Source organism: Macaca mulatta, chromosome 3 (assembly GCF_049350105.2).
Source record: "Macaca mulatta isolate MMU2019108-1 chromosome 3, T2T-MMU8v2.0, whole genome shotgun sequence".
NCBI lineage: Eukaryota > Metazoa > Chordata > Mammalia > Primates > Cercopithecidae > Macaca > Macaca mulatta.
This window is the reverse complement of record NC_133408.1, coordinates 147,402,429-147,417,291: the sequence shown is the minus strand read 5'-3', so window position 1 is coordinate 147,417,291 and position 14,863 is coordinate 147,402,429. Positions and strand designations below refer to the sequence as shown.

General features: G+C 39.4%; 1 protein-coding gene across 4 annotated transcripts in view; it reads left to right on the top strand.

Annotated features, from left to right (window-relative positions):
* The first annotated feature begins 2,521 nt into the window (after positions 1-2,521).
* Positions 2,522-14,863, top strand: part of SLC26A3 (solute carrier family 26 member 3) — a 38,621-nt gene continuing 26,279 nt past the window's right edge. The window contains exons 1-6 of one of the 4 annotated variants that reach the window (XM_077997172.1): positions 2,534-2,655; positions 6,757-7,009; positions 11,223-11,441; positions 11,943-12,082; positions 13,882-13,992; positions 14,573-14,742. In XM_077997172.1, coding sequence (XP_077853298.1) covers positions 11,311-11,441; positions 11,943-12,082; positions 13,882-13,992; positions 14,573-14,742 — 552 coding nt within the window. In that variant the 5' untranslated portion in view covers positions 2,534-2,655; positions 6,757-7,009; positions 11,223-11,310. Of the gene's footprint in view, positions 2,656-6,756; positions 7,010-8,992; positions 9,046-11,222; positions 11,442-11,942; positions 12,083-13,881; positions 13,993-14,572; positions 14,743-14,863 lie in introns of all 4 variants that reach the window. The other 3 variants (XM_077997171.1, XM_028846169.2, XM_077997170.1) reach the window with 3 other exon arrangements.

The window sequence follows — 14,863 nt, the reverse complement described above, 5'->3', positions numbered from 1 at the left end:
TAGGAAGGCTATATACTATGTAATATATATATAATGTAATAATTTACCTTTGTTCAGCTTGTATCCATCAATCTTGCAAAACTCTCTTATTTGTTGTAAAATTAATCATTTTTATGCTGATCAATAATTCTGAGTCTCTACCTTTAAGTGCAATATTTTCCAGTTCTTTCATCAGCCAAACCTAAATACAAAATTTAATCAGTGTATAGTGGTTCTGAATAAATGTGCTGTACATCTGTTAAAATAATAAAAAGCAGTATTATACAGTAGTTAAAGACATGACAAAGTTAGGCTTTCTGGATTCTAGCTGGCTTCAATAAAAGCCAATAAAAATAAAAACTTGAGATTTCACCACAAATGAAATCTCAATCTATTCATTTGTAAAGTAGGAACAAAAATACTAAGCTATCTATGGTTGTTATGAGGATTAAATGGGATAAACCCAATAAAATACATTGCAAAGTTCCTAGCCCATAGTAAACACTAATTACAGTTAGCTAATATTGATAAAAGCATGATAAGTGGCACCACAGCTCATTTAATTATGCAGTTAGCACAGGTGTGAGCCAGATTTGAAAACACAGGTAAGATTAATTTCTAACAAACTCTAGTGACCTGTCCACATTCTTTTGGAATTGTCTTATATCAAACATATTTCATTGCTTGAGCTGTCATTGAACCACTATTTATTGAGTCATCGTTCTGTGTTAGATTCATTCTAGGTACTGCGCATACAGTAGTGAATTCACCAAAGTCCTTGCATGCGTGGGGCTTTTATTCTAATGAGAAAGCCAAACATTAGCCAAGTAAATAATTGTGTATTTTAAAATTATGATGCTATGTTTTAAAAAGTACATGCAAATTAATCAAGGGACTGAAAAAATACTCTGAGAGAATACCACAAGAGGGGCTAATTAAGATTAGGAAGTCAAAGTGGTTCTCTTTGAGAAAGTGATGTTGAAGCTAAGCAACAGTCAAACTGAGAGGGAGAGAGAAGCGCATTTAAGCAGAGGAAATGATGTCTGCAAAGATTGGGCAAATTTGCGACTACAAGAGGCCACCATGGTGGGAGTGGAGAAAACAAAAGTAAGAGCAAGGTCGGATGAGGTTGGAGAGTTGTGCAGGGGGAGATCATGCAAAGACTTTGGAAGCCTGTTTTCCTCCATATAATCATCAGCCCCACAAAGAGGACTAGTGTGAAAAGATCATTCTGATTAATGAGTGGTAAAGAGATAGGGAGGGCTGCGAGAGGAAGCAAGAAATGCAGCAAAAGGTAAGAATTAAGATAAAGAAATGATGGCTTTGGGATGTATTTTGGAGGCATACTCAATAGGGCTTAAGGATGGAATGGCTGCGGGTGGGGAGAAGGTCTGCAAGAGGAAGCGTCAGAGATAGTTCCCAGGTCTCTGATGTGAGTAAAGGGGAATATTCTTTACTGAAATGGGGAAGACTAGAGATGGAGCACATTTGGGAGGAAAGATCAAGAGGTCTTAATCTCAGTATGTGTTGTGTTTGAGATGCCTACGAGGCATCCAAGCAAAGATGTGGAGTAGGCAGTTAAATACGTGGACCTAGAGGGCTGGGGTTAGAAATCTGAATGTTGCTGGGAGCCATGGACTCTTATTTAGGGTAAGAGGGTAGCAAGAGAGGAGAAGGAAATTCAGAACAGAATCTTAGGAAATGCCAAAGAAAGAGTTAGAGGAGAAATTGGCAAAAAGGATGAGGTGAAAAAAAAGTGTGTTAAAACATTTTTTTAGCATTTTAAGAAAAGAAGATTTTAGCCTGGCATGATGGCTGAGGCCTGTAATTCCGGCTACTCAGGAGATTAAAGCAGGAGAATCACTTCAGGCCATGAGTTTGAGACCAGCCTGGGCAACACAGCAATACTCATCTCTAAAATGAATTAATTAGTTAAATAATTTTTTAAATAAGAAGAGGAGTTCATGAAAGAGTAGTCAGCAGGGCCAAATGCTTTTAAGTAAGATGAGAGTTGGAAGTATTCATTGTGTTTAGCAACATAGGGTGTATTGCTCTTAGGAAGGGCTGTAGTGGGGGCAGAAATTGGAATGCAAATATGGCCTGTGGCTGGGAGTTGGGTGAGTGTTCCTAATGAGGGCCTTTATCCTACCAGGAGTTAACCTATACACCACACTTTTGTAGCCCATGACAGATTGCATGGAGTCATCCAGACAAAGAACACCACCACTAAGCTCTCATCGAAACAGGTTGGTAAAATGTCAAGGAGATAACCCTTGAGAAGATTCTTTTTTTTTTTTTTTTTTTAAGTCCACGTGTGCATCACTGTGCAAATCTCTGCAAACCAATGAAATTACATACACACAAGTGCAATGGGTGGTTTAATCTCACAAGGAACTTGAGGAAGCAATTTTCATCATCACTGCTGATCAAAGTCTCAAAGGTCAAGACCACATTGCAGTCTTTTCATTGTTGTAAAAGTTAATGAAAGTTAATTATTAAAGCTGACAGAAAGGTAACTTGTCCTCTGTCTTACATAACCTATATATAGACATCCCTATGCATATGGATGCACGCAGAGCCTGTAGACCTGAGTGGATGGACACTGCCTCTTAGAACTAGAACTTTATCTTGAAAATATATCACTGTTGCTGAAGCTCCTCACTGAGTAGGTGTCAGGTAGGAACCAAATTTATGATTGTTATATTCAAACTGGTTTTCTGTTCCTTGAGAATGGTATTTTTTCTGATCAAGCCTATTTAGGAGTTATTATGTTCTTGAGTTTATTCCATGTGTGTGAATATTTTGAATGAATCCACTAATAAGCTATGCATGTATGTCTGGAGTGCTAGCAATGTGGAATAAATATTTAAGTAGACTTTAATTTAACAAGTAAATGGTTGTAAGCATCATTAAGTTTTAAACAGTCTTTTCAAAGATATTAGTGTTCTTGTTTTAATTATTCAGATAATTCCTTTAATTCTCCACTCAAATCTGACTTTATAGATAGATTATCTGCTCTGAGGGTTGGGGGAAAAAAAAGCAAGCTTTAAGGAAATAGTTTCTCCAGGAGACAGAATCGCCTACTAGAAAGGATTCAGAAAGGCCATCTGGTCCCAGCCAGGCATAGGAGCATGTACCTATAGTCCTAGCTACTCAAGAGGCTAAGGCAGGAGAATAGCTTAGCCCAAGAGTTCGAGGTTAGCGTAGGCAACATGGCAACACCTTGTCTCTTAAAAAAAAAAAAAAAAAAGGGTGGGGGGACATCTGTTCTAGAAGTGAGAAATTTATCTAGATATCCTAGAAAGTCCAAGACTAAGGGAAACAGGGAGAGAAGAAAAGGCAACGAGAGTAAGGATAGAGAATGGAAAGAGAAGAGAGATGGGGAGACAATGGTTACTGGAAAGTAGCAGAGTGCCCTATGCCACAAGTAGTATAATATAATATAATATAATATAATATAATATAATATAATATACTTAGTAATATATGGGTACTTATCCCATACATTACTAACTCTACCAAGGTAAAATCTATTTTATTCTTTAAAATGTCAGGAAAAGATTATACAACTTTCTTTACATATGCAAGTGAGGAACAATTTATCAAATTATTGGACTAAATAATTCTCTTTTCTGAAGAAAGTCATTTGGAAAAATTGTGTCATGAAATTTTACTGCATAAACATCATTCCTTTTTTTCTTTTTCTGAGACGGATTCTCACTCTGTCACCCAGGCTGGAGTGCAGTGGCACAATCTCTGCTCACTGCAACCTCCGCCTCCCAGGTTCAAGTAATTCTCCTGCCTCAGCCTCCCAAGTAGCTGATACTACAGGCACACTCCACTGTGCCTGGCTGAATTTTTTTTTTTTTTTTTTTTTTTTTGTATTTTTAGTAGAGACAGGGTTTCGCCATGTTGGCCAGGCTGATCTCGAACTCCTGACCTCAGGTGATCCGCCCACCTCAGTCTCCCAAAGTGCTGGGATTACAGGCACGTGCCACCCCGTCTGACCAAGGATTATTCCTAATGAAAAATTAGGAAGCAACTAATTTGATTTCAGAAACAAGTAAAATGTGGTAACACAATACATACTTTGCCTTCTCCCTCTGGATAAGGGAATAAGTAAGTATATAAAGAAATGAACAAATGTTTAATACCTCCTAAACAGCTCATATTAGACTAAGAAACAAAATCGTTCAGAAAATGAGAATGAACATTTTTCAATTACAAGAATAAATATGTAATAACACATTCTAGCTCTTCTCTACAATAAAGGTCTTGATTCTCCAAGGAGAAACAAAGAGCCTCCTCTAGCCTCTGTGACACTTTGTTGAGAAGCAAGGGGGAGAATAAAGCAAGTCACCTCAAGGAGATTGGGCCCCAGGCCACCAGGCTCATGTTTTGTATTGTGGATATTGAGTAAAGGAGTGTGAGGCTTTCGTGCTCAAAAGCAAGGACCTTGAAGGTGCCTCACCTTGTTCTTTTGCCTTGTCTCTCTTGGGGATAGGGGCTATGCCCCCTGACATTCAATATGTAGCAGAGAAGAACATGTAGTGGAGACAGTCAGTTATTCACAAGATGTGGCTTCTCATCCTGGCTCTGGAAAGTTGAGAAAGTCATTTATCTTCTCTCATCTCAATTTCTTCAACTGTAAATTAGCGATAATACAGCCTATCTTCTCTGCCTCCATCACACAGTAACACTCAAGGAAGAAAAGTGAAAGTGCTCAGAAAATATCAACGCCTTATAGAAATGGCCAGGGATTCTCTTTTGCCTTCTGTGAGCCTCCTGGGTGTGAAACCCCTTGCTATGGTGCATCCCAGCATTTCTCTAATGGTTTAGCCTATGGGCCAACACAGCCTTCTGTTTCAGTGTTTGGAATTCTCACTATTCTTTGACATGATTTGCTTACTCCCCACTGCTTTGTCATCACCCTTGCCAAACCTATCTGTTCTTTAAAGTCTAACCCAAGACTCAGAGTTCCTTCACAAAACCTTTCCTAACTCCAACCCACATTTACATCCCTTCTTCCAATTTATTATCTGCACCAATTATTGTGGGCACGTCTCCTGTATATGTGAACTTTGGTGTTTAGGACTACATCATTTATATATCTTTTGCTAATAGTTCAGTTTATTTCAACAAACTTTCTTGTATACTTACTGTGTCATAGGACCTATGCAAAAGGGGAAAAAATGGTTAAGATTTGGGCCTTGCCCTTGAAAAACTCAGTCTTAAAGGGAAGAGAAACATAAACAAATAATGACCATACTGTATGACATGGAATAGACACATATACAAGGTACTTACAAGAACGAAATTATTAACTCTATCCAGGGATTCCATGAAGGCTTTACATCATTTTCTTATCTTCTACAACTGTGTTGGGAACTGAGTTCCTGACAAATAATAGGCTAATACATGTTTGTTGAAGGAATGAAGAAATGAATCAATGGTCAGCTGAGTTGTTTTGTTTTGTTTTTAGAGACAGGGTCTCTTTATATTGGCCAGGCTGGTCTTGAACTCCTGGCCTCAAGCAGTCTTCCCACCTCAGCCTCCCAACGTGCCAAGATTACAGGCATGAGCCACTGCACCCAGCTGTGCTGAGTATTTTTAAGAATGAATTGGAATCTACCAGGTATTAGAGAAGAAGAACACAAAGGACGTCATGTGTACAAAGACACGGAACTGTTAAATATTATAGTGTATTAGGAACCTGCTGCAATTGTTAAGGAGGAGTGAAGAAGCTTGTGAGATAGACCAGAGCCAAAACATGAAGGGCCTTGTATGCCATTCTAGGAAGCTCAGATAGATAGATTATTTTAAAACTATGTTAAAACAAACTGGGATAAAAATTGAAAACTGCTACTTCTAAAGATAAGCTCAGAGTAAACATAAAGTCATAGAAAAGTTGGCAGCACTAGCATTTTCCAACAGGTTCCAGCTGACTTTTGTCATGTGGACCAGTTGTAAATTCAGTCTAAACAGTCAATATTAAACTCACTCCTGAGACTGCTACCTATGAACATAAGGCTAAGAAGTCTCCCTTTGTATACCCGGCTTTCAGTTTTGAGAACAGTCCTAGAAGGAAAATAATGGTCTCCTTTTGCTATTAGAAAATTGAAGGCTTGGACCAGGTGCTCATACCTATAATCCCAGCATTTTGGGAGGCCAAGGCAGGCAGATCACTTGAGGCCAGGAATTCGAGACCAGCCTGGCCAACATGGCAAAACTCCATCTCTACTAAAAATACAAAAAATTATCTGGGTGTGGTAACGGGTGCCTGTAGTCCCAGCTACTCGGGAGGCTGAAGCTGGAGAATCACTTGAACTCAGGAGGCGGAGGTTGTAGTGAGCCGAAACCGCGCCACTGCACTCCAGCCTCCAGCCTGGGTTACAGAGCAAGACTCTGTCTCAAAGAAAAAAAAAAAAAGAGAAAGAAAGAGAAGAAAAGAAAAATTGATGGCTTGAATCACTGGCTCATAGCAAACATAGTTAAGATATGGCAAGGCAAGGATTTGAAACCTGGTCTGCTTAGTTACCAAAGTCTGACTCTTTTCGGTTGTACCTCCTAATTAAATTAGGTTTGACTTCCTTCTTCAGCATCTTGGGCAATGTAGTAATAGAATTGATGAAAAATAATAGTAACAGTTATTGCTCACTTCAGCCTCTGACCCCTCCTGAGCTCTCTTAACCAACCTCATTGCTGAGACCCCTTCCCTCCAATCACCACTCTGGCCCTCTCCCATTCTGATGCCATCATCTCCGTGTTTCCATCCAGTCTTGTACTAACCAGAATGTGGAGCTTCTTGTGCACTTGATTTCTGATTCCTCTGGCTGCTGATGGAGATCCCTCTGAAGGTGTTCACTGGAGCAATTATTCTGCTTGTTCTCCTGTCTCTCACCCGTTCCCCCAAGTACAGTTATCAGGACACTGCTGTATTTCCCATTGTCCAAGGACTAATTCACGGAACAAGGCTGGCTTACCTCTGGTTTTGCACTGACTGGCTCAGAGATATTTTGAGATCCCTGAGGTGAGTCGTGTTTTCAGCAGATTTCAGGCACAGTATGGGATTTTCAGTGATGTCTCCATGAAGGCCTTCCTCAGCTTGAACAGCTAGGGAGGGGCGATGCTACTAGGAGCTGCCTTGTCCAAGAGTGGAGGCATCTAATGTGACTGCGGAGGGGCTGGGAAGTGTTCTGCACCCTTGCTTGTCTGCTGATTTCAAATGACCGCTAATTAAAGGCAAATCCTAGCACTGCTCATCAGCATCTTGGTTCAAATTAGCTGTTTCCTAGCAAAAGGACAGACCTCTGAAAGACTAAAACCCAGAATACATAAACACTGAGTGAAAAGGTCAGGGTCTTAAGACACTTCTCAGCAGAGTAGGGCAGGCAGAGTGGAGGTTCTTGTAACTGGAGGCCAGGCTGCAGGTTGGAAATGGGTGGAACTTGGAGGGGTGGGGAGGTATATACATGACAATCCCTAGAAACATCAAAAAGTTTTTAATACATGGGAATAGTTAAACTAAGAAACTGAACTTCAGAAATTAATACCAGTATTAAATTTCTGCTCAAAAAGAAAAAAAAAAAAAAAGCAGAGAACAACAATATGTATGACTAAGCCACAGCACCAAGATATGTAGGTATATGAATGTCTACGTGTGTGTCTATGTGCGATATATATATATAAAATAAAGGCCAAAAAATAAATAAAAAGCAAATCATAGGGAAGCAAATAAACGTGGAAATATATACGAATAAGGCTTGGGATTCTACAGTTAGTAAGAGGAAGGGACCCTGAGAATGAATTTCAATCCCCAAATCCACTGACACCCTAAGGACCCAGAGATCCATGAAGATAGAACATGAAAAGGCTTACATTAATATGGGCGTAATATTTGAAATTGGAATTGTGATTCTAGGAACCAGAAAAAAGTGTTTTCCAAGAATTTGTGGCAAAAACATAACTTGTTCGGGTGAAAAAAAAGTTAAAAAAAATCTCTTTTGAATTCCTAATTAAAGATGAGCCAAGATCGCGTCACTGCACTCCAGCAACCTGGGCAACAGAGGAAGACTCTGTCTCAAAAAAAAAAAAAGATCATGCTCAAGAATCTCAGAAACGATGACATGGAGAAAGTCATTAATTTATGACTATCTGGAACATCTCTTCAGCAGAGGCACCATTGGTTCAGAGGCCCACATAGTATGTTACACCTGGAGGCATACCTTTTGGAAGCAGGGATGGGTGCAAGGGGAAAACAGAAAGGCTGGAATGTGGCCCTCAAGATTTCTCTCTAAAGTCTGGAAATATTTTTTTTTTCTTTTCTTTTTTTTTTTTTTTTTTTGAGATGGAGTCTTGCTCTGTCGTCCAGGCTGGAGTGCAGGGGCATGATCTCAGCTCACTGCAACCTCAGCCTCCCGGGTTCGAGCAATTCTCCTGTCTCATCCTCCTGAGTAGCTGGGATTACAGGTGCCTGCCAACGCGCCTGGCTAATTTTTGTATTTTTAGTAGAGACAAGGTTTCATTGTATTGGCCAGGCTGGTCTTGAATCCCTGACCTCAAGTGATCCTCCCGCCTCAGCCTCCCAAAGTGCTGAGATTACAGGCGTGAGCCACCACGCCTGGCCAGAAAGATTTCTTAAGCTCCCCTGATTCCTGCCCTGAGCAGTCCTCTTGCAGGCAGTGCTTGGGTGTGAGGAGGAGGCTTTTACTGGCAGGACAGCCAGAGTTCAGACTCTTGATCCAGCTGGAGGTATAAGAAAGCCCACTAAGGAGACAGCCATAGCCATCCTCAGAGAAGGAAGCTGATTAGAAATGAAGTTGTATTTCTCACATCACTGTCATCGGCAAAAAAAATTAAAATAAAAAATAAAAAAATACGACAGCCAAAAGAATATAAGTACCTTCAAGATCTTTTTTAGGGAAGGTAACTAATAAATTTCTGTGAACTCCTTGAGGAAAGCATGAGTAAAGCAAGCAAAGAAGAATCTTTTTTTTTTTTCTGTCCCCTATAGCAGCATCTGACAGAAGTACAAATACACGGTGCTGAAGTCTTCTTCATCCTAAGGTTTGTTCCTTCAAAGGGTTAAGGCTGTTCTTATAAGATATTCCACATATGCGTTGTGAGAAATCCAAGATGTCAGAAGTGAATGACCATGGATTAGATCTTATTTATTAATGCTCCAACCATGTTGTTGGCAATCAGCAAAAAAGAAAAAAAAAAGACAAAAATCCATGTTCTGCACAGCAATGCACAAGTCACCTCCACTTCGTGAGCAAGTTCTTCTGACAATGGGAAGTACTATCTAGTTAGTGGGGTTTGACCCCTGAAGTGTGGGTGGAGAGATGGAAGAGGGAATGGAAACAAAAGAGAAAACAAGCACTTGGGAGTGGCAGGGGAGGAGAGGCCCAGAAAGAATAGCAAAGGAGGATCTAAATGTCATAACTGAGGCCCTGGTGGTGCACCTGTTAGCTACTTGGGAGGCTGAGGCTGAAGGATTGCTTAAGCCCAGGAGTTTGAGGCCAGCCTGGGCAACATATGAAAGATCCTTGCCTCTACTGAAATATTTTAAAAATTAGCAGGGCATAGTGGCCCACACCTGAGGTCCCAGCTACTCAGGAGACAGGAGGACTGCTTGAGTCTAGGCGTTAAGAGGCCATAGTGAACTGTGATTACACCACTGCACTCTACCCCAAGTGACAGTGAGATCCTGTCTCTAATAATAATAATAATAATAAGGGAGTCATAACTGAGCTCAAAGGAACTCAAATGCTGGAGGTCAAGCCAGAGATTTGAGGCAGAAGCAGTACATTGTGGTCAGAAGTGAGCACAGAGGACTTTAGAGGAAACTTAGAAAATGGGGTGGGAGAGAAAAATGGGTGATCAAAGAGAGGTCAAGTGGGGCCAGCAGTAGAGGCCAGCATCTGATTCCTGGTTGAAACTTGAGCTCTGCAAACATACTGAAAATCCCTTAAGGTATATGAGGGCACGGTGTAACAATATACTATCTAGTGTGAGATAATTCAATTAATCACAGTGATTGAAGTTGAGGAACAAAACTTGGGCATTATGAGTAGTAATACAGAACAAGATTAGAGGGAAAAATGCTAGCAGTTAGTTGCAATGTTCTTCAATGATGTTCATATCAAACAATAGAGAAGCTGTATGACATAGAAAAGATAGCAAAGAAGTCTGAAAATGCAGGTACTGTTTCTGCCATTTTATAAGCTGTATGTCCCAAGAAAAAGTATTTCCATTTTAGTGTGGGTTTGGGGTGTGTGTGATCACTTTATCATTTGTAAGAATAAAATAATAATAACAAAATAATAAGAGTAACTGCCTCAAAGAATTGTGAAGGCTAACTTGGTAATGTGCATTTAAACATGTTGTAAAATTGATCTTTTAAGCATAATAGAAACAGGATTGAGATAAGAATAAAAAACTTAAACATCTTGTGTAGAAAATGCTAATAATTAAAATAATAGCTACCATGTAGTAAATGCCTATAGTGTGTTATATGTAAGCTAGATGCTTCGGAAACCTTATTTACTCTTTACAATCACCTGAAACTTGAATATCTTTATCCCCATTATACAGGGAAGACTCAGAGAGGTTAAGGAACTTGCCCAGGATCATTCCTTTAAAAAGATCTTATTACTCACAAATGAAGTAACCAAATAATATTTAGTTTGTTTCATAGTTTTCTTAACTATAAATTGTAAAACTCTAACTCCTAGAAACAATAAGGAAATAACTGAAATAGGCAATACCTTTGAATTTCACAATTTTTTAAAATTTTACAAGGTAAAAAAATCAAATTTTAAAATTCTGATGGGTAAATTGGAACAGCCTGGACTGGAGTTAGAGGCAATAAATAAACTTTAAATCTAATCTGTCCCAGCACTTCAATGCCTTAACTTTGGAAATATTTCTGGGGAAAAAAAGTTGATAAAGTATCTTGCCTTGTAAGTAAAAAATTGACTAAATGATTCATAAACTGAGTCGATTTTGTTACTTTTTGGCAAATTAAAAAATAAAACAAAAGCTTCTTGTTTACTTACCTAAAAGAGCCATGTCCAGCTCACTGGAATAAACTATTGCTGTCGCAAAACACAATCTAGGTCCCTTAATCCTGCCTTTTTTGATCTTAAAAGGTGGTAACATTCAGTTCGGAGCTCACTCATCTGTAAATTGCATCACATTATCTCTGAGTTATTTAAGAAGCAAGCTCTGTTTGGTTTCAGGCATTTTTAACCTGCTAAAGGCAAGAAGAAGTGTTCACCACATAGTTCGAAAGGTCTTCAACTTGCCACAGCCAACAGAAAAATCAAAATGATTGAACCCTTTGGGAATCAGTATATTGTGGCCAGGCCGGTGTATTCTACAAATGCTTTTGAGGAAAATCATAAAAAGAGAGACAGACATCATAAGACACTTCTGGATCATCTCAGAGTGTGTTTTAGGTAAGATCTTTTTTAAGGTATAGGCATTAGGAATATATTTTTGAAGCACTTTCACCTACATTTTCTAACTTTCCAACTCTCCTTTCTGGCTCTAATCCACAGCCTACAGTCCTTTCCTCTTTGGTTTCCAAACCTCCTACTCCCTGCCAGAGTTGGAAAGGTAGTGCTTAAAATGAACCCCATCTTGGCTTATCAACACAGTCTTTCCAAATCAGACAACAAACAGATGGGAACAGAGGAAAATGCTCATTTGAAATATTACATGATTCAAGCTGAGGATGACAAATAGATCTATTATGGTTAAAGAAAAGCAAGCATTTTAAAAAATTCTTTGTTGGTGACCAGAGGGCAGCTGATTATGGGTAAAGAATGTTACTGGGAGTGAAATTACTAGTTTAATCTTTAGCAAATTACCATCTTTACCAATTTCCCACCGACAGTTAGGTACTAAACTTAAAATTCGATATTAATTGACTGACCTGTGGCTTTCCATGTTTTCAGCTGTTCCCCACAAAAGGCCAAGAGAATTGTCCTCTCTTTGTTCCCCATAGCATCTTGGTTGCCAGCATATCGGCTCAAGGAATGGTTGCTCAGTGATATTGTTTCTGGTATCAGCACAGGGATTGTGTCCGTACTACAAGGTACATTTTTTAAATGTATAATTTATATACCATAAAATTCATCCTTTGAATGTGTACAGCTCAGGGGCTTTTCATATATTCACTAGGTTGTGCATCTGTCACCACTATCCAATTCTGGAACATTTTCACCACCAACAACCCCTAAAAATCACTCACCCATTAACTTCACATCCCCCTCTACCCTTTCTTTATGGATTTGCCTATTCTGGATATTTCATGTGAAAGAAATAATACCATACATGGCACTTTGTGTCTAGTTTCTTTCACTCACTGTAATGTTTTCAAGGTTGATCCATATTGTAGCATGTATTGGTACTCCATTCCATTTTGTGGACAAATAAGTATTCTATTGTATGGACATATCACAATTTTTTAATCTACTCATTGGTTGATGAACATTTCAGTTGTTTCCACTTGGGGGCTATTATGAGTTATGAGTAATGCTATTTTGGACATTTGTGTACAAATTTTTGTGTGAACATGCTTCAATTTTCTTGGGTATGTCACTAGGAGTGTAATTGCTGGATCATATGGTAACTCTACATTTAATCATTTGTGGAATTGCTAACTTATTTTCTAAAGTAGCTATGCCGTTTTACCTTTCCACTAGCAGTGTATGAGGGTTCAAATTTCTCCATATCATCAGCACTTGTTATTGTCCATCTTTTTTCTTTTAGCTATCCCAGTAAGTATGAAGTGGCATCTCATTGTGGTTTTCATTTGCATTTCTCTAATGACTAACAATATTGAATATTTTTTCATGTGTTTATTGGCAATTTGTATATCTTTTGAAAAAGGTCTATTCAAATTTTTTACCCATTTTTAAATTGGGTTATTTGTCTTTTTGTTGTGGAGTTGCAAGGGTTGTTTCTATATTCTGGATACCAGACCCTTGTCAGATACACAATTTGCAAATAACTTTTTCATTCTGTGAATTATTGGTTAACTTTCTTCATAGTATCCTTTGAAGTACACATTTTTAAATAGTGATTAAGTCCAATGTATCTGTTTTTTCACTGGTTGCTTATGCCAGGGGTCCCCAATCCCCGGGCCACAGACCGGTTCAGGTCCGTAGCCCGTTAGGAACCAGGTCACACAGCAGGAGGTGAGTGGCACATGAGCAAGTGAAGCTTCAACTGTATTTACAGCCGCTCCTCATTGCTCTCATTACCTCCTGAGCTCTACCTCCTGTTAGATCAGCAGCAACATCATATTCTCACAGGAGTGCAAACCCTATTGTGAACTGTGCATGCAAGGGATCTAGGTTGCATGCTCCTTATGAGAATCTAATGCCTGATGATCTGTCACAGTCTCCCATCACCCCCAGATAGGACCATCTAGTTGCAGGAAAACAAGCTCAGGGCTCCCACTGATTCTACATTATGGTGAATTGTATAATTATTTCATTATATATTACAATATAATAATAATAGACATAAAGTGCACAAAAAATGTAATACACTTGAGTCATCCCAAAACCATCTCCCCTTCCCTAGTCAGCGGAAAAATTATCTTCCATAAAACCAGTCCCTGGTGCCAAAAAGTTGGGGACCGCTGGCTTATGCCATAGATGTCATTTCTAAGAAACCATTGATGAATCCAAGGTCATAAAGATTTATACCTATGCTTTCTTCTAAGAGTTTTATAGTTTTAGTTCATACATTTATATCTTTAATATATTTTGAATTAATGAGGTAACTTATTTTTAGGGTCCAATCCTAAATACCCTAAGAACCAAATGAGAAAGTCTTTGATTCCTCTTGTACAAAATAAGGACTCTGCTGCTTGTGTGTTTACAGGTTTAGCATTTGCTCTGCTGGTCACCATCCCCCCAGGCTATGGGTTGTATGCAGCCTTTTTCTCAACCATAATCTACCTTTTCTTTGGCACTTCCAAACACATATCTGCGGGTAAGTCAGTTACTGAGCTGATTAATGCTCACATTGTTTTTTCTTTATGAATTTTATTAGCCATACATGGTATAAATTCCAAATTGCACATAATCCAGGAGAAGAGTCATGTTCTCTTGTGAAAATCAGGACCAGGGATTGAGAAGGAGGGCAGGGTCACAGATGGCAGTCATTTTATTTATTTATTTATTTTATTTTTTGAGATGGAGTTTTGCTCTTATTGCCCAGGTCCTTGGAGTGTGATGGTGTGATCTCGCTCACTGCAACCTCTGCCTCCCAGGTTCAAGCGATTCTCCTGCCTCAGCCTCTCAAGTAGCTGGGAATACAGGTGTGCGCCACCACGCCCGGCTAATTTTTTGTATTTTTAGTAGAGACGGGGTTTCTCCATGTTGGTCAGGCTGGTCTTGAACTCCCAACCTCAGATGATCCACCCGCCTCGGCCTCCCAAAGTGCTGGGATTACAGGCGTGAGCCATCACACCTGGCATCGCCAGTCATTTTATATGCTCTTATTCTGTGGTTGAAAGACAATATGCTTTAGGGAGGCATATACTGACCAAGATTCACCCACTGTTAATTAGGTCCGTTTCCGATTCTGAGTATGATGGTGGGAGCAGCAACTGTAAGATTAGCTCAAAATTTACCTGGAAATACAGGATCGTCCAACAACTCAACGAGTAATTCTTCATCACTAGATGACTACAAGGTGATGGTGGCGGCATCAGTCACAGTGCTTTCTGGAGTAATCCAGGTGAGCACCTTCTCATGTAACTTGCCCACCTCAATCTGTTTGCCTTGACTGGTACACATCTCTCTGTTTTTCCTCGCCACTGCCACTCCTCCCCGTATTCCCTTTAGTTTATGTCTCTCCC